The 18,876-nt window shown below is 55.9% G+C and overlaps 3 protein-coding genes across 3 annotated transcripts; 2 read left to right on the forward strand and 1 right to left on the reverse strand.

The window, feature by feature from the left end:
* Positions 1-1,176: 1,176 nt before the first annotated feature.
* VOLCADRAFT_96981 (uncharacterized protein) lies at positions 1,177-7,353 on the reverse strand (the record flags this gene model as incomplete). The annotated part of the gene is made up of 12 exons (XM_002955999.1): positions 1,177-2,271; positions 3,052-3,312; positions 3,499-3,612; positions 4,060-4,162; positions 4,653-4,753; positions 5,063-5,143; positions 5,653-5,773; positions 6,066-6,195; positions 6,355-6,542; positions 6,766-6,846; positions 7,067-7,128; positions 7,243-7,353. The coding sequence occupies 12 exons, from the start codon at positions 7,351-7,353 to the stop codon at positions 1,177-1,179; spliced, it is 2,448 nt and encodes an 815-aa protein (XP_002956045.1).
* A 287-nt stretch (positions 7,354-7,640) lies between these two features.
* VOLCADRAFT_107046 (uncharacterized protein) lies at positions 7,641-10,589 on the forward strand (the record flags this gene model as incomplete). Its single annotated transcript, XM_002955940.1, has 6 exons — positions 7,641-7,954; positions 8,177-8,320; positions 8,681-8,813; positions 9,220-9,392; positions 9,711-9,773; positions 10,452-10,589. Exons 1-6 carry the CDS (start codon positions 7,871-7,873, stop codon positions 10,587-10,589), a joined length of 735 nt encoding a protein of 244 aa, XP_002955986.1. The 5' UTR covers positions 7,641-7,870.
* A 2,313-nt stretch (positions 10,590-12,902) lies between these two features.
* cycd1.4 (D type cyclin) lies at positions 12,903-17,861 on the forward strand (the record flags this gene model as incomplete). The annotated part of the gene is made up of 7 exons (XM_002955941.1): positions 12,903-13,204; positions 14,059-14,362; positions 14,631-14,702; positions 15,138-15,317; positions 16,171-16,538; positions 16,868-16,934; positions 17,412-17,861. 7 exons carry the CDS (start codon positions 12,903-12,905, stop codon positions 17,859-17,861), a joined length of 1,743 nt encoding a protein of 580 aa, XP_002955987.1.
* Positions 17,862-18,876: the final 1,015 nt, after the last annotated feature.

Raw genomic sequence — 18,876 nt, forward strand, 5'->3', positions numbered from 1 at the left:
CTTGGTTGGACTGTGAACCAGAAGTGTGGGGTGTGTCCTGACAGCGTCCCTAATGTAGTTTTCAGATCAATATACTACAGGGGGATTTTGGCCATACGTGTAAATACACGGCCAAAACGGCTTCGGTTTAGGCACATCCTGTGGCCTTGGCTGGGTGACATCCACCCCTGAAACTGCGCTCTACATGTACAGAGGTGAATCGGTTTATGGAGGCACCAAAGTTGAAAAAGCTCCTTCCGGGAAATACCTTAGGATTGGAGCGGTCAATCCGGTCTCCTCGTAAACACCTCTATACAAAGCATACATTGTAATTGTAATAAATACTGTAAATTTTATTATGGTCGGGAGATGGCTCTCCCCACCACAAGCGTCCCCTAATTTGCCTCGGGGCCTACGTCACCTGACGCTGCTGCCGAATAATGACAGTGGATGACGCCCCCCGGTGCATCCCCATGCATGGCAACCCCGGGTTTTCCAGACGCCCCCCCACTGTACGATCTTTGTAACTTGTTACTCCAAGATTTCGCAATCGCCAGATTGCTGAATTGCCAGTCGCCGCATTTTCATCTGCTGCTGGTATATGCTGTGCTTCAATGGCTCCAGGGCGTCCTGTTGACTTGAGGCAGCGCTGTACACATATGTTAATATTTCCATCCAAACAAGCTGAGAATTGCGGCTCCTGTGGCCCCCGTAAACCCCAGAGTAAATGCACAAATGAACAACAATTGAGGCCTGCCTGTCTGTCTGTCCGTCTATCTGTCTGTCTGTCACATGCCCGCAGCCCCTCAGAACGGCGAAAGAATATTAAAGGGTTTGCAAGAAGCAAGGCTACAACATTTGCAGCTTCTGTACGAACTTCCTTGTACGAAAAATTCATCGCCTGGTGGCGCTGGCGGCGGGCATTCGCCTCTCACCACGCACAGGACAGTGCAGTGCATGCAGTAGGAGAGAGCGCACCTCATCACGCCACAGACTCGATACAGTTGCCATGCCACCGCCAGCCCATCTGCCGCCCGCCACATAACACGTCCTCATGACACCCCTGAACCCCGGTACCGGTCTTCCAAACCACAAGTACGACAGCCGTACACAGCCCATCATGTACGAGAATAACTGCAATCGTGCATATATTTTTGCGGGCTCTGTATTATTTTCCTCTACACGCTCCCCACCGTGTCACCGTATGATGACACCGCCGCCGCTGCCACCAAGCGCCATCTGCCGCAGTTGTGGCAACTGCCGCAACTGCGGTGGCGGCAGCACAGCCTTGTCGTACATGCGCGGAAGGAGCAACATGCCGTGTCCGAGCCCCAACAACCCGTAGGCCTGCCGCAACGGCCTAGCACCACAAGCCCTGGGAGGTAAGCTGTTTGAGTCCTCGGCCCTGCCTCCTCCACACCCCAGACCTACACGCTGGCCAGATTCCACATGCTGTTGCCGTACAGGACCCCCGGGCGCCCTGGAGGCCGCAGCGTGGTTATGGTGTCGCAAAGCGCAAAGACCTGGACCTGCTCGTCCGCTACATGACACTGAAATCCTTGAAGTGTACGACCTGCCGTGTATGGCCACTGAACAGCAAGCGACTGGGCCAGCTTTTCGTAGTACACCGCCACAACAGAGCGCTCGTCCTGTAGCCCAGCTGGACGAGGCGCCCAGCGGCAGCAACGATGACACCGTCACCGTTGTCGCTTTGGCGGGCGGCAGCCTCGGCCGTGCACCGCTGGCGGTGCTGGAGCCGGACCCACTGCTGCCGCTGCCACCGCTGCTGTCGCTATCACTAACGGCCCCCGATCCTGCTGACGCCGACGGCAATGGTGTCGTACCAGATCCCAATGCGCCTTGGCTCCCTGTTCCTGCAGCACCTGGCGTCGCACTGGCGTCCTCAACGGACATGGCAGCTGCCACCGTTGCTGTCGATGCTGACGATGGTGATGATGACGGTGGCGATGGCGATGACATCGCTGGTTCCACAGGCCCGGTGTACACCATCCGTACTCGACGATCCTCCGCTTCCTCCGATGAAGACCGCGTCACATAGCTGACGGCGGCGCTGACGGCGGCCAAAGCCCCCAGTGTGAACAAGCCCAGCGGCCGTACATCAGCGGTGGTGACGGCAGCTGTGGCAGCCGGCTGTGCTGCCGTCACTAAGCCAGCGGTGCAGGCCGCCACGCCGGCCAGCAGCATCAGCGGCACGCACATAAAGTACGACACAGCGGTGATGGCCGTGGCGGTGGACTCGTTCAGACGGAAGCGACGCGCGTTGGCAATTGCCTGCAGTACGGCACGACCCGATCACACAATCAACCACGTCATACCTCGGTAAGCAGTTGTCAGTTGGCAAATAGTTGACCTCAGCTAAGAGGAGATCTACTCGATGTTCACGACTGTATGTCCTGTCCCATCACACCGATCTGACCGGATAACGTATATAAACAAATGGTGGTAGTGCCATCGGCTTCTAAACAGCCGTACTGTAACTGTACGACACGCTGTGGACACTGTGGCGGCGTCAGTAGTGACGGCGGGTGCGGCGCTGGCTGCGTAGCGGTGGCGGTGCAACTTCATTGCCGAACTCTTATGTTTCGTTAGTATTTTTGCTGTTCATGAATTACTCACTTCTGTGTTCTGTGTTTGCCAAAGTTGGTTCCACCGGTGGAACCGCGTACACTAACAATATTGGACAATCTCTGTATTGTTTATGAATGCTGTTCCACAAGTGGACAAGTATCCATAAACAATACAGAATGGTCGACAGAACCTGGACGGAGTATTCAGCCCCCCAAAAAGCTGTCTGGCTAATGCAAAAAGCTCTACAGCAAGGAGCTCGATACCGCCCACCCACTAAACCCCAAAGCAGTATAATCCCAACACCCAACCGTACGATGTGCAGAATTGCAAAGCTGGGTGAGCGCATGTATTTTCTCTCCCTTACATATACACCCTTTCCTCCACTCCCACAGCCCAGTTGTCCCTTCCGGGCCCCTTCCCCTCCTAAAACCCTAAAACCTGTTTCTCTGAACAGCGTAAAACCCACTAAAACCTCACACCTACCTCAGGCGGCACCGGCGCCAGTAACGCGATGAGTGAAGCCGCCAGCGGCACCAGTGCAGACGCGCCCTCGCGGAAGGCTCCACCGCCGACGCCACGGCCGACGCCACCCGCCGCAATCATGGCCAACAAATTGAGAACGACCGTCAGCGAGACCAGCAGCCTCGCGCCGAGGAGCCGGACAATGTCAGACAGGAGTTGCTTCTGCGCCGAATGGCCTTTCGGCTGGTTCTGCTGGGGCTGATGGTGGTGCTGCATAAGGCCCTGATTGGGGAGGTTTTCACAACTTCATTTAAGCTTTAAGGGGTTTAAAACCCAACCTAAAATTCCCTAAAACCCTAAAACTCACGCCCACGCTCTGACCAATAAATAAACAGCAAAATACGCACACGCACAAATCAGACCAACCGACCGACCGACAGACAGACGGACAGATATCTCACAACTCACCCGAGCAGCCGCCAGCAAGGGCGGTGCTGTGATCCCCACGGCCAGCAACACCAAGGGGGTGTTGGCCTGGGCCAGTACGGCAGTGATGAGGTTCAGGGAGGTGGGCAGGGGCACCTGGGGGAGTACGGCAAGTGTCCGAAAGGGAAGAGGGGGAATCCCTTGACATGGTGCTTGATGATGATGCAAACAAACCCTAAGGTTAAACCCATGACCCAGATTTTACTTTCGACGTCACCAAAAGTACCAACCGCCTTTGACAACGGCGGTCACATGACTGTGGGGTGGGTAGTGGCTTCTGGTCCCAGCGGTCTTTGTCTTTGGGGGCACACAGGGGGGGGGGCGGCCAAACACGGGGGGCACGGAAAGGGCCGCTATGTACGGCGGTATGTACGAGGTGTGAACGGCATAGGGTGGTGGAAACCGCCACCAAGCAAAAACACAGACGCATGTGCGGTATATCCAACGAACCTACCAAACAAATCTCACTTCCCCCTCCCCCCCACACACCCCCGTTCGAACCCCCAACTCCCCCCTAGGGACACCCCACCACCACGCACCCACCCTAGCCAGGTTGAAGACCACACCCGCCAGTAAGGCCCACAAGGTAGGTTGGGCCGCCAGCATGTGTACGGCATCCACCCACCGCCCGCCTCCCACCTCCACTCTGTGAGTGGGTGTGAAAGGGATGAAGGGTTTGATGTGAGTCGGACCGGATGAGCAGGTGGAGGTAGAGTAGGCCGAAAGGGAGGTGGAAATGGCGGCGGAGGAGGCGGGTTTACGGACAGCGGGGCGGGGCGGGGTGGGGCGGGGTAGAAGGGGTGAAAAGGAAACAAAACAAGCCCCTAAGCCCCTGAAGAGAAAAGCTGTCTGCCAGTGGGGCCCGCCCGGAGGATGCTGTCACGTCTGTCTTTGCATGGATGTGTGTTTTGTGCCGTACGGGAGTCGATAATCTGTTTGGGGGTTACATACATAGCGGGGTAAGAAGATTGTGGGGCCTTATGGGGTTCGAGGCCCCCTAACGGGCCTCGACCCAGTACGGAAGGTCCGCTCCTTCCCTGGAGCAATGACACCTCTCCTCCCCTCCCCCCCACATTCGCATCTTCCGTTATATGGAGAGTGGAAACATTTTCTTCGTATGCCGTACCATGTCGTACCTGCGAGCTGCCGCCGCCACGGCTGTAGCGCCATCCGACGCTAGCGCCACCTGCCACAGCTCCAGGGGGGTTTCGAACTGCCCGTCGCGCCAACGACCCGCCTTCGGGAAGGTGTGTGCGCATGTGTGTGTATGGGGAGGGGGGTGAGGGAGGGGGAAGGGGGGTGAGGGAGGGGAGGGGGTGAGGGAGGGCTTCGGAGCGCGAGGTGGAGTGTGGGATTATACGCAAGAAGCGAGATGAGACAGCTGTGCGGATGTCCACAGGACCAAGTGCTGGCTTCCACGGCGGTGATGTTGATAATGGTTGTTGATAATGATGATGACGATGATGTCGATGATAATGATTGATGGCCAGTGATTAATGATTGACGATGGTGGCAGAAGTGCGCGGCGGCGTTGTTGATTGCTCACCTTGACTTGGCCAGTGCTGAACGTCCGCACGCCCAGACCACTCATTGAGCCCGCGCTCCACTCGCCCTCATACACGCCACCCTTCAGCGGGGGGAGGGGGCCGCGGGAAAGCCCCCGGGGGATGGGAAGGCGGGCGGGAAATCAAAAAAATCACGGAGCGACAGGAGGGGGGAATCAAAGCGATGAAAAGTTAAGGAAAGGGTCCCATCCATCGGGGAAGGAGCTGCGAGGCGGATAATGCCGGAGGGGAATTTTCGAAAAGCAAACAGATTCGGTGCTTGTGGGGGCAAAAGCAGGCCCCCCGAGAGGGCGAGGTGGAAAGGGTACGAGGGGGGAGGGGGACACGGGAACGGGCGACGAAGGTGCTTGGGTGCTTGGATGGCCGGAGGGCGGGTCAATGAGTCTGTTTTATCCAAAACCACGCCAACCACCCCAACCGCCACAACCACCGCTCGGCTCCACCAGCTGTCTCGCAAGACCACCAATAAAATGCAGTAAATGTAATAACAGCAGCAACAACAAAAGATAGGGGCGAGCAGGGATAAAACCGGCGGCCTGTCCCCAAAAGTGCTTTATTACTGCTGCCGTACTCTTTCCGTACGACAGTTATCGGCCGTACGTATTGTTCGTGCCTTTGGGAAATAGTACACGCCTCGCCCCTCCTTCACGTTGTTGCGCCACTCGCCCTCGTAGCGGGCACCGCTGGCGTACCTGTGGCGTAGAGTGCACACGCGGCGCAAAGACGGCAGACGGAGTGGTTTTTGTCAAGTTATCGGCTTACACCTCACCTACCCTATTGAACTCAAACCCCCCCGGCCTCCCTCCTAGCGCATAAGCGGATTGCGAGTTTCACACGCTACGGCACGCGCACGCCGGGGGATAACCCCACCCGCCGCCCTCCCCCCAAACCCCGAACCCGCTAGAACCCCCTCCCCCCAATACCTCCCTTACAAACACACACCCATGTGCATACATACATACATTCAGACACATGTGTACTCACGTATATACCCCCAGACCCTCCTTCTTCAGCCCCCGCCACTGCCCGCGGTAATCCCCCCCCTCCTCGTGCTTGAAGCTCTCGGGGAAGGCGGGGCCGGCAGCTGCAAACAACATGTACGACAAAACCCAGACTGCGGAAGGAAAGAGCGAGGGCGGGGGAGAGGCAGGGGGCGGGTGAATAATTGTTTATATTATGTTTGTTTATATATATACATATATAAATTATTGTCTGGTATCTACTCCACTCGCCAATGGTTCCCCTCAACCCCCCCCCACACACAGACACACACCTGTGATGTGGTTGACCAAGTCCATGAGGGCCACGCTCTGTACCGCAGCTGATGCTGCCGTACATCCCCCCGACGCTCCTCCCAAAAAGACCTCAGCCAAGGGGTAGCCTAGCAGCCTAAGCGACAGCCCCGTGGCAGCCCCTGATAGTACGGCACGTTCCCGTACAGATCGCTGGGCCACGTACAGCCTGGTGTGACCGGGGGGGTTGCTAAAGTCAATACACACACGCTCAGGGCACATGCAGGGTTAGCCCGTATGTTCCTTACTGGGTAGTTGCTTGAGACGATTTTGCATTGGCGTACAATCCCCCAAACCCAGTGCATGTGTGCCTTCAATCTTAACTCATAAGCCCCTAAGCTCCGAAACCCTTTAACTCCCCCTCGTCCTCCCCAAACAGCCAGTAGCCCTACCAGGTAGCTGCCAGCTGTGCCCCCACACACACCACGGCCACGCCCACGAGGGAGGCAGCTCCCCAGTCCAGGGGGGGACCACTGCAGGACGAGATGGGGATTTCGTTGAAGAACGAGGGTTATGTTTATTTTGAACTCCGAAGGAAGTGCGCACGTAAAAGTGCAAGCAGCCACTTTGTTTAAGCAGTACTGGGTTTGCACCAATAGAGGATCGTGTGGGCGGTCCCCCACCACCCCGCGGGTCGCTGCCACTGCCCATCACAGATCGCCTGAAGGCCGCGGTGCACCACCCAAGGCTTACTTTCCCAAGGCTTGGAGAATGACGGAGGGTAATGTTAGTGTCGTGGCCACTTGAATAGCCGTCTGCAACAGGAAGGGGGCGGGTATGCAGAATGAAGACCGGGTCCACAGGCACACAATGCTATGGGAGATCACGGTTAGAAGGGTAAAAGATAGAAGGAAAAGATATAGGCGTACCTCGCCATCGCTTGTACTGAGTATGCCACTCTGCTTAAGGTTATACCCAATGGCCAGCAATGCGCAGCATTGCGCCAGTCGCGACGTTGCTTGAACAAAGGGTTCTGCCATTCCAGCTTACCAAATTAAACAGGCAGTATATACAATTACCATATGATTGGAAAAGGGTTCACAGAGCCTATTTTAACGGAACCGTGTGTGTCGGCGAAGCAGTGGAGAGGAGTGGATAAGAGACGAATCCTTCGAAACTTGGCAATGTTGATTCCAATCCTGTCTACCTGGTATGGATTTTGCAATCCGGTATCCTGACTAGCATTGCTCCGAGACCGAAACCATCGGTTCCCTGACGAAAACTAGTGTTCAGGACCGTGACTTGTGCATCTGTTCTGCTACGTACTCTATAGTTCTTTTCGTTCTCTTTTTTCTTTCTTTTCCTTTGAAGCTCGGATTGCTCATGAGCCATCGGGGCCGTACAGACTCGAGAAGCTTGTATCAAAAATGTTATAACATGCAGTAACGCACGCAGGAGACGTCCGTAAAGTCGGGAACAGTAATTTTGTCAAACTTGTCAAACAGTACTTCGTTATACGCCGAAGCTTTCAGGGTCTTTGCTGCAAGTATATCCATCATGCTTACGTTCAAGTCGTTGTCGTCGCGTGTGCTCCTTGGAGGCCGGTCGAAGGACACTGTTTGCGTCGGGCGCAGCCAACAGGTGAGGTCACAACTTGCCCTTTGGACCTCCGATGATTTGGACCTTCAACCACTGGGTGTCCAGGCCCTCACGACACTCCGTCCTTTATAAGCATTCGAAGAACAATTTATATTACAAATATAACACGCTGGGCTCTTCTGGGGTATAAGTCGGCGAGGACATCTGTGTCCATGAACACAAATCCCCGTGCGCTGCAGCACGCCTGCCTCGGCGGCATAACAGTCCCTTGGAGAAGTCTCCAGCGATGACATATCTAATCAAAGGATCTTCACCACCACTACCATCTCTACCAGTAGTGCTCTTTCCACCATCACAACTACCATAGACCGCTGCGACCACCCGTGTTGTGGCCTGGGGCGGAGTGAGGTGCGATGCGGTCAGCCCGAACAAACCATCCAAGCTCTACGCTCATTTTAACTTGAACTAGAAGTTCCGGGAAGCATCAAAGCACGGACGGGGTCCCCGAGGGACCTGAGTCCATGAAGCCATGATGAAACTTTGGGGTGGTGGACTGGAAACGACTGTGGCCCCCGGCACTGGGACAAGAGCTAGGGTTCACAGAAAAGAGCGAAGTCGTCAAGTCTTTTTTATTAGCAATCTTAAGTAATCTAAAAGATATTTCTTATCCTACACCCGGTGGCGCATCCGGTGGTGATGTCCCCCACGGCCCCCACGGACCGGCTCTGACTCCTCTTTGCCGGCGCCTCCCCTGCCGCCACCCGATAGGCCTCAGCCGCAGCAAAACGGTGCCGTACGGTTTCCGTACATGCCGCCTTCACGCCCGACAACCCAGTTCGCCAGGCACTGTCCCAGGTCGCCATCAACGTCTACAAAGTCTCCGCGCTCATGTCCCAGCCAGGTCGGTCCTGGCGAATATCTTTTCCGTGCAGAAGTAAACAAGAGGAACCGTCAAAGTCGCAATCGCAATCGCACTTTCGTTCATATGGGTAGCGATATGTGAAACTGTGCGCGGCAGCAGCAGCAGTACTGTCCGGTTTAGGTCCTTTCCGACGTCCTTTCATTATCCTAAGTGGTTAACTGGAGGGTCAGGGGCGTGTGTGGTGGGCTGGTGTTGGGCTGGTGTGGGAAAGGATCACGGCGTGGAGTGGGGTTCTGTTGCGATTTCTGAGGGGCTCGACATGTTTTCCCTGTCCTTGGGTCCACATGCGTTGCCCGGGGGAAAGTAAGCAGGCGGGGGAATTGATCGTTGCATTGCTGTGCCGTGCCGTGTTTTGCTCCGTGCCGTGTTTTGCTCCGTGAAACAGAGGCGGGTCTGACGCCCCTTTGGGCCGCCGTCAAGAGGTTGGACCTGGGCGCCGTGAACGCGGCGCTGCGAGCGGGAGCCGATCCCAATGAGCGAGATGCAGCCGGCGATACCCCGCTGCTCTGCATTGCGCGTGCCGGACACTACAAGTACCCTCCCAACGAGATTCCTGCGGTGAGCAGAACGGCGAGGTGAAGGTACCAGATCATTCTTCGTCCCTTTCGGAGACCCCGTGAAACTGCTGGGTATAGCAGGCCAATATGTACAGGCCTATATATACAGGCCTATATATATGTTATAGTATAGTACTACAGTACATATAGTATAGTACTACAGTACATATAGTATAGTACTATAGTATAATATATATATACAGGCCAAAGCAGATGCCGAAATATACAGATGACATGTGGATGTGTTCGTATTGACTTTCTGTGCCGTTGTCGGTTTGGTGCCGTTGTTGCGGTGGTTGCGGTGGTTGCTTGCCCTCAGGCTTTGGTGAAGGCTGGGGCAGATATGGAGGCGAAGGACAAGAGCGGCCTCACGGCGCTGCAGGTCGGTGTGCGCGCCTGGCCTGGGTGTGGCCCAGATGTAACCCCGCGAATCAGCTAACCTCTTTTGGATAAGCGGGCGGATTATCCCTCCCTTTCCTCCCTCCCTTTCCTCCGTCCCTTTCCTCCCTCCCTTTCCTCCGTCCCTTTCCTCCACCCCTTTCCTCCACCCCTTTCCTCTACCCCTTTCCTCTACCCCTTTCCTCCACCCCTTTCGTCCCTCCCTTTCCTCCCTCCCTTTCCTCCATCCCTTTCCTCCATCCCTTTCCTCCACCCCTTTCCTCCACCCCTTTCGTCCACCCCTTTCCTCCACCCCTTTCCTCCACCCCTTTCCTCCACCCCTTTCCTCCACCCCTTTCGTCCCTCCCTTTCCTCCACCTCTTTCCTCCCTCCCTTTCCTCCCTCCCTTTCCTCCACTCCCTTTCCTCCACCCCTTTCCTCCACCCCTTTCCTCCACCCCTTTCCTCCCTCCCTTTCCTCCACCCCTTTCCTCCCTCCCTTTCCTCCACCTCTTTCCTCCCTCCCTTTCCTCCCTCCCTTTCCTCCCTCCCTTTCCTCCCTCCCTTTCCTCCTCATCCCCCCGGGCATTAGTGCTTTCGACGACGGGGCAGTGGTTTCGTTGTCTTAGGCATCGCCACATAATCCCCCTCCCTCCCTCTCCCCCCTCTCCCTGTTCTCCCAGGTGTCGCTGCTGTCCGGGTGGCAGAACATTGCGGAGCTGCTGATCAAGGCCGGAGCCAGCACTGCGGGGGTGGCGGCCGTCAAGAACCGCCTAACTTGCCCGGACTGCAAGCGCCTGGTGGCCCAATACAATCTGTAGAGGGAGGGAGAGGAACGGAAAAGGAGGGAAGGGGCAGGGGCAGGGGGAGGGAAATGAGTCATGGAGGGAAATAGAGGTGAGGTAGCGGAGAGGTGAGAAGAGATGAAGGGAGGATAGAAGGGGCCTACTGCCCATGTCGAATTTCGGGGGACTGGGTTGCACCCCGCGGCGATGTGAGGTTTCGGAGCTGATGATGAGAGTGCGCATATATCTCCCGCCCGCGTGTGCAAAAAAAAAATATATATATATATATATATATATATATGAATATACCCCCCCCCCACACACACACACACATGTTTTACCTCCGTGTGCACGCGTACTACATGAAGGATGACGTGTGCACGTGTGCGACATGTGGATAGGGATTGACGTGTGGAGCCGCCGCGTGTGCGTTCCGTTCATTAACAAAAATGGTCAGAATCGGCCTGCTGTCAGCACCTCGCTTAAAAGCTAATGTAATGTTCCTATTGGAAGATCCTGGATCCGCCGTGTGTGCGATTGCTGACACAGTGGCTTCGAAACCGGTCTCCTGTGCGTCCCGAAGTCCATCTGTATGTTTATGTATGTCGTTACAGGGTGGTTAAGCTTCACCAGCGCCCCCCTTTCCCGAGGCAGTTCCCTGCTCTCCCCTGCTAGAGGGGCACCCTGATCCATTCACCCCATCCGACTTTATGTGTATGTGTGGGAGGGTATACTGCATGTCGCCGGGAAGTCGTGTGGCGCATACACAAGCCCCTGCGCGCAATCAAAGCGATGGCAGGTTGTTTGTCCGGCCCTTGGCTGCCTAGGTGGCACCGGTTCCGACCCGGACTTCTCCACGTGTAGAAGCGTGAAGGATCTGCCTGGCTCTCGTATGGCCATGTGTGGCCCGCAGCCCAGGTCCTGCTTCGCGCCCGAACAAGCGTTCGCTCGTCCCTTAGCAAACTTTTTATCACTCTCGGCAACCATTCAAGGTTTCATACTACTTTCTTTCACTTTTTACAAATGTATTGTGTAAAATGTTTAATGTTAAATGTGCGGCCTGGAGGGCATCCTTGTATGTGTCCCATCCATTGCTGTGACTAATTGGAAGGGACAGTACGGATGATAAAGAGTGACGCCGCAACACGTGCTGCGGGGGTTGCCAACAAGTTCTGAGCTGTATGTCCTTTAGAGAGTATATTCTTGATTATGAACGGAAAACTAGCCAGTCTTAAAACGAAGTGGGGTGCGCTACCTGAACTTCTCTGAGAAACGACTTCCTAACCCCTGTCACAGCTGACACATCCACAACGCAATCCGGTGCCCTTTCCTACGGCACATATAGCCGTAAGTCGAATAGCAGCTTAGGAGTGTGACGCCACGTTTGCTGGAGACGCAATCTGGGAGTTTGCAGGAAAGCCTAAGCTGAGTGCGACTTGTTCGCAAGAAAGACAGTACTGGGATGATGTTAGTCCCCCCACCGACGGCTAAGGTTTTGTAAAAATATAGCGGTTTTTTTCCCTGTAATATAACTTCTTTTAAACACTCCTAAGTTTTGTCTTCTGTTAAGGCAGTTCAGCATCCGCCCTACACTGCCGCTCCAGTACCTCTCGATTACCCCCGAGCCTTTCCAAACGAAGGCACCACTTCTTTGGCTGTTAGCATAAAATGAAAGTTAGTGAATGTCGATGTTTAAGAAGGTCTCTGGTCACGAAGAGAAGGCAGGGGTCCAGCGCCTTGGTGTTGTCGTGAATGTCGGAAACGACAGCTGCTGGAGTGATACATGTGCAATATATATTTATTAGGCAGATGTAGTCATCGACAATTGAAAGCTCCCACGCAGACATTTTGCTTCCGGCCCAGCTGGTTTCCGCCCTCCTCTCGGACGGAAAAACTGACTTGAATGGTGACATACAATATTTGATTTATACATCACTAACGAGGACAAGTTATTTTAATGATAAAATGCAAGAAATGTGCAACAAGCTGTTGTTTGCAGCGAAGCAAATTCGGGGCTAAACGATAGTATGCCGTTAGAAACGGAAGGAGGTAATTCCTGCATTTCATGCAACAATATCGTTAAACTGGTAGGCTATAATCTACGATTAATCCTTTGTGTAAGTTTCTCGCAGAACTTATGTGCCACATTAGAGTGGTACAATACCGGTAGTGTGCTGCATCTGGCGTTGCTTACAAAACCCTTAGCAGGATCATTAAGCGGTACAAAGCTCTTGATGATTATGGTCATGCAAAGTCAAAGCTCACCTACTGTGAAGGTACGCATCGTAAGCGGCAGTTGCCGAGATGCAGAAGTTGCAATTGAGGTGCGTTTCGAGCATGCCCGATGAGATGAATGAGATTCATGTCTCTTATGGACAGGCTGATGGACTACTGAAACCTTTTGCTGAACATGATTCGGCTCACCAAAGCCCCGATTGCGGGTCGATTAGCGAAGTTTCGCCGACCCGAGCATGTTTCAGCGATTGCACAAACTTATTGTGCACCGAGGACGGCCTGGACGATTTTGAAATGGGTGATGGCGTTGCACTGGGGAGCGAGGTGCACGACCCGTGCAGCGGCCATGAGCGCCGCCTTCGCTTGGACTACCGAAGTTATTATGCCGGCTTCTCGCGCGATGATGACATCATAAGGTATGGTAATGCCGCTTGCTCAAAGTATAACGCCCTTTGGCAGACGCAAGGCGGCATGGCAAGCGCCTCGTTAAGCGCATGCGCACCCTGTCAGCGATTACATACAACAGCACTTGCGAATTTTCCGCGACCGCGCAACCGGGACACGCTCCCACAACAAAATGCTCATTGTTAGCTTCACGCAAACCGCCAGCTATCATAATCCTGGGGAGCGGAGCAATGGATCGCGATAAACATTCCTCTTCTCCCCAGCTTTCCGGTCCCTAGCAACGTAGACTCCGAAACCACATGGACGCCACCGAACGCCATGCGGCATTCCGAGCTCTCGTCGCGCTTCTTGTGCCGCACACACGCGTGCACGCATACACACATAAGACACACACACATACACATACACACACATACACACCTCGAGCATGTGCAAATTTGATGGAAAATCCGCTTGGATAACGGGGATCACTTATCGCATCGAGCGTGAGGGAGAACGGAATGAATGTGGTCGGTTGTCACGGTACGGGCTTGGTTCGAAGGGCCCTAGCCTGGAAGGTTTGTTATGGGGTATGGGCCATTGGTACTTACTTCTCCGTCCGGGATATCCGAAGAGTTGGAGTCGGTAGGGTTGTGTGTTTTGCGTGGTGGCCGCATGTCCCCATCAGGTATACGTAGGGCATGATTGGGAACCGCGTACGCGAGTCCTCTTCCCCGAAGGCTGGGAGGTTCGGTCCTCTCGCACAGGCGCGCACACAGAAAGCAACCCCTCGCGAGTTACGGACAGCCCGCAGCCCTCCATCCGGATCGTTCCCTTAACCTGCTTTCCATGCTGACCGCTTCCTTACTTTTTCATCTTGCCAAAGGCATGATCTCCGTAAACAGGCAGAAGTACGACTGTACGGTAATCCCGTCGGGGGTGACTTGCATACGTCACCATGGGATACTGGCTTGGCCGTTGGAAGAAGTGGCATTGGAGGCAGAGGCGGAGGCGGAGGCGGCATAGCGGTGCCATGCCCTCTGCTTTCTGCCTCGTACCGTGCGCGTATGGTTGGCTGGATGCGGGAGGTGTCTGTGGCCCTGGGCCTGCAGCTGTCCACGCTTTTCACGGCCACATCCGTACTGGACCGGTTTATAGCTGCATCTGAGGTGCGAATGTACGGCAGGGAGGTGTGTATATATGTGTGCGTGTGGAGGGGGTACCTCCCCGGTACACGGGGAGGACAGATGCGAGAAGGGTGTAGGCGAGCGGAAAAGGGTGGTGGATGAGAGGCAGGCAGGGGTTTGGGACAGCTGCATGTGCATGTGTGTGCGTACGTGTACCTATATGCTTAGTTGAGTGAAGGTGTTTAGCGGAAATATCAAGTTACCGTCACTCGGGTGCCTCAGCGCTCGCGGCGGCATGTCTGAAACCCTCCTACTGCGTGGGATGCACCAGGTGCCGCTTCCGAATGGACTGCTTCAATTGGTCACGCTGGCATGCTTGTCTGTGGCAGTCAAGTACGGCGAGGTACGGCACTTAAACACACAACCGGCCCATGATACAGGTTCTCCTTAAGTTGCCCCCTGGCGCCGGGGGCTGTGAGCATCGCAGTCCTTAGGGGCGGGTTCAAGCGGTAGGATGCCTAGGAAGCGGCCTTCTTAGCCGCGGTGATACGATGTGCTGTTGGTGACATTCTGTGCTACCAGGGTAACGACATCGCGAAAAGGTTGCACGCGCTATTAGCCTTTCCCCCAAAACAAGGGCAATTAGGGTGGTGTCAAGATTTGACCTAAGGTAAATTGGGCGAAATAATGCAAGTCGGACGTCTTATGCAAATGTCGACCTTCCGTGATGTAGATTTCGTAACAAGAAGCAGCTCGGCATCGCAAGCTGTATCTAGTAGGAATGAATATAAAGATCTATACCTCTGATCTGTACATTCCATTTGGACCTTTTTACCAGGTGATCGACCGCCTCAGACTGTCGAACATGCTTTGTCCTCCCTCCCCTTTTTGGTTCATGGCTACCTCTGATGTGCTTGCTTTGACCGAGCTTTTCGCGCATACCAAGCAGGTACAGCAGCTCGGTCCCGCTGTATGGTTGAGCATGGCAGTTGACCACAGCGGGCGGCATCTGTACGGGGTGAGCTTCCTTCCTAGAGCCTGAATGATTTTAGTGCGTAGACGGGCATATTAATGACTGCCGTAGGTAGGAATATTCCTTTATCATGTCCACCTCGTCAGTGGGCTCCAGTCGGCGCGGCGGCCGCGTCGTCGTGGCCGAGACCATAGTCCCCGTGAACTTGGGCTGTCATGCTAAGGACAGATAAAATGCATCTCATACACTTGAGAACATATCCGGTAGGCCTCTGTTGGACGAAAAGGGCCTTGCGAGTGCAAATCAACGGCAAATTCCCTACCTTCCTCAGCGACATATGACGAAGATGGCCATGTACCTTTTCACAATTTACCCATTTTAATACTACTAAGTTCCTTGTTATCATTGTCCTGGTACAGCTTCTCTCAAAGGTTAAACAACGGCAGTTTTAAGGATTTTGGTAATTTCAGGGTTATTGTTAGCTTGCCGGATGGGCATAAGAGCAACCAAAACTATAGATTTGGCGTGGGGTTGTAAAGTCCACCTCGTCTTTGATGGGAAGTTAAGTTTGTGGACGTGCTGTCGGTGAGAATTAAAGGACCGGCAAGCTGCAATGCTAACCAAGCTTCAGAACCGTGAGCCTCAAGGGCTGTAGAGTGCTGGCCTAGCATTGTTCCTGCTGCTGCTCCTGCTGCTGCCTCTGCTGCGTGCGCTGGTCTCGATTTCCTGCACCCTTCGCACCCTCCTTTGTATCCCCTGCGCCTCTCTAGCCTTCCTTCACCTCTTACCTGCTCTAATTTTCCTCTTCCTTCACAACCCTTCCGCCCTTCTCCCTTCCCCTCTCCATGGGGGCCCCTCCCCCTCCCCTCCCCCTCCCCCACCCCACCCCATCCATCAGGCTCGAGATCTGCAGCGGTGCGAGTTCACGTTGCTGCAAACCATCAACTGGCGCCTGCACCAACCAAACACCTACACCTTCCTGGAACACTTCCTTAGCATCGTGTGCTCTCCGCCGGCGCCGACCATTCCAACCGATTCAACCGCCGGAAGAGCCCAGCGGCTGGACAAGCAGTCCAGATGGGGTTGTACGGCATCCTCCGATTTTCAAGCGGCAGGCGATCCCAGCGTCGCCGCCGCTTCAGCCCTCGCCACACAGAATGCCTTGACAGCGGTCGAGTCCGTCACCGTCGCTGTCGGTAGTCAGCCGGAAACACACGGCACCCCGGAAGCATCGCACGGACTGTTGTCCATGGCGATTCACGACTCGTGCGGCATCGTTAATTCGCACACCTCATCTACATCGTCTGTGGATTGCTCTTGTCTGCCCGCGGCTGCTTCTACTGGCGGCCCAACTACTGCTACAGTAGCAGCAGCAGCAGCAGTAGCTACTCCTGTTTGCAGTAGCGGCACTAGGGCAGCTGTGGTTGTGTCGACTACAGCGGTGGGAGCGGCGGCGACGGCGGACGGGGCGTTGGCGGCGGAACTGATGATGCTGATGTCTGACAGGGCCTTAGCTTTCGCGGTGCGTGTTGCCGTGTGTATGGCTGTAGCTGGAAGGGCTCCCCCAACGTTGAACTTTACCCATCCCCCTCCAGGGAGGGAAGCCCTGAGCGTTGCGCCCTTTTTTCTGCCGTCAAAAGTTGGCGCTCATGTGGTTGCCAGGTGCCCCTCGACACACACACCCGACACGTGTGGACCTTGTCTGCCTCTTTCCCTCGCTCTGTTTCTTCCCTTCCTCTCCCCCTCACGCTCTCTCTTCCCTTCTGCGCTCTCTCCCCGCCCGCGCTCTCTCCCCACCCGCGCTCTCTCACCACCTTTCCCTCTCCCCAATGTTTATCTCTCGCGCGGGTCGCCATTTACCCAACTGGGCTCGCTACGCCGGCTGCCAAATGAGTCGAATTTTCATGTTGCCGGCTGTACATGCACTTGAAAGACGGCCGGCAGTCGAATGCCGCCGACAGGGGACCTCACCCCTGGACAGGTGTACGTATCTCCTTAAACTCATCCGACTACCGTACTGCGGGCACTGCGCGCCGTTGCCGCGTCGCGCACACCATGGAAAGAAAACACACAACACGAAACACACACGGGTAGACAACATTCCCCCCGGCCCCCTATCCCCTGCGTCCCCCTGTCCAGGAAATCTCCCGCCTGTCGAGCATCTTTTTGGAGTATGAGCATAGCACTGTCGCACTCTCATGCCTAGCACTGGCGGAGCACAAGACGTACGGCACTGGCGGCGGCAACGCTGCCGGGCCTTTAGAGGCCAGCGCGACCGCAGCCTGGGGTCCGTTTGCCGCCATGCACGTCGCAGCGGCGGCGGAGGCAGCGGAGGCGGCGGCAGATGCCGGCGGTGACGTCGGGCCGGCGGCGTTTCCGTGGGTCAATCTGCAAGCGGCGACACAGGTAGCGGCGGCGGCGGCAGCTTCCGCCGCTACCTTAGCCGCCGTAACCACCGCCGCTGGTCTTCCATTGCCTGTTCTGGCTCCTTGTTTAGTGAGCTGCATGACGGCCCTGGAGGGTTACTACCAGCAGCTCAAGGACGCAGCAGCCGCGGAGGCGGAGGAGGCGGCGGAGGCGGCGGCTTAGGAGCAGTAAAGGCAGCTCAGAGGTCGTACACGGCGCGTGTTGTGGGTCAGTCAGCTGCCCCGGGAGCTGCATTCCGCCTTCACCTCCGCGACCTCCGCCACCAGCTGTCCCGCGCCCGACGCAAGTACGACACGGTATTGACATCAGCAGCACCCTGGCAGCGGCGGTTGACCGGTCTGTAAGGCCCTGAGAGGGCGGCAGCGGTTGTTGCTTTGCTCACAAGTCCCCGTCCCAGGGTAGAGGACAGCGCAGCGGCGGCAGCGCCGGCAGCGGAGGCGGCAGCTGCAGCGGTGGCGGCATAGTCAAAGCTTCAAAGGACGTACCTGTCACGTTCGTGGCCACGTGCAGCAGCTTCGCGGAGGAGAGCTGCGTCGTGGTGTTCCAGGCAAAGCTCCCCCTCCTCCGCCGCCTCCTCCTCCGCCGCCGCCGCCGCCACCACCGCCGCTTCCTCCTCCTCCTCTCCTATTCCACCTCTCCTCCTCCTCCTCTCCTCCTCCTCTCCTCCTCCTCTCCTCCGCCTCCTCTCCTCCTCCTCCTCCGCCGCCGCCGCCACCGCCTCCTCCTCCTTCTCCTCTCCTATTCCTCCTCTCCTCCTCCTCCTCCGGGACCTGAGGCCGCGGCCACCCGATGAGGGCCGATGGTGGTGGAAGAGGGACCACGGCGGCCGCAATCGTTGGTCAAGCTGCGTTGAGGAACTGGTACCTTTCCTACTTTGCCGCATACACGTCCACACGCACATACAGACGCACGTCCGCAGCACCCGCGAACAGTGTGCATGCGCCGGTGGGCTGGACAGATGCTGGAGGGAAGATTGGGGGATTGGTACTCGCGTGCGCGGGCGTGTGGCCCTGGGGTGTGTAGGCCGTCCGTCGCAATCTTGAGTGGCGTCCTCTGTCAAATGTGTAGCCGAAACCACAACTACAACAATCCGCCGTGTACGACGTACAGTGCAATGAAGTCGAGTTGGGGTTGTCATTGTCATGCTCGTACACTGTATGTCGTGTCCGTACAATTG

This window comes from Volvox carteri (assembly GCF_000143455.1).
Source record: "Volvox carteri f. nagariensis unplaced genomic scaffold VOLCAscaffold_56, whole genome shotgun sequence".
In the NCBI taxonomy this organism is placed as follows: domain Eukaryota; kingdom Viridiplantae; phylum Chlorophyta; class Chlorophyceae; order Chlamydomonadales; family Volvocaceae; genus Volvox; species Volvox carteri.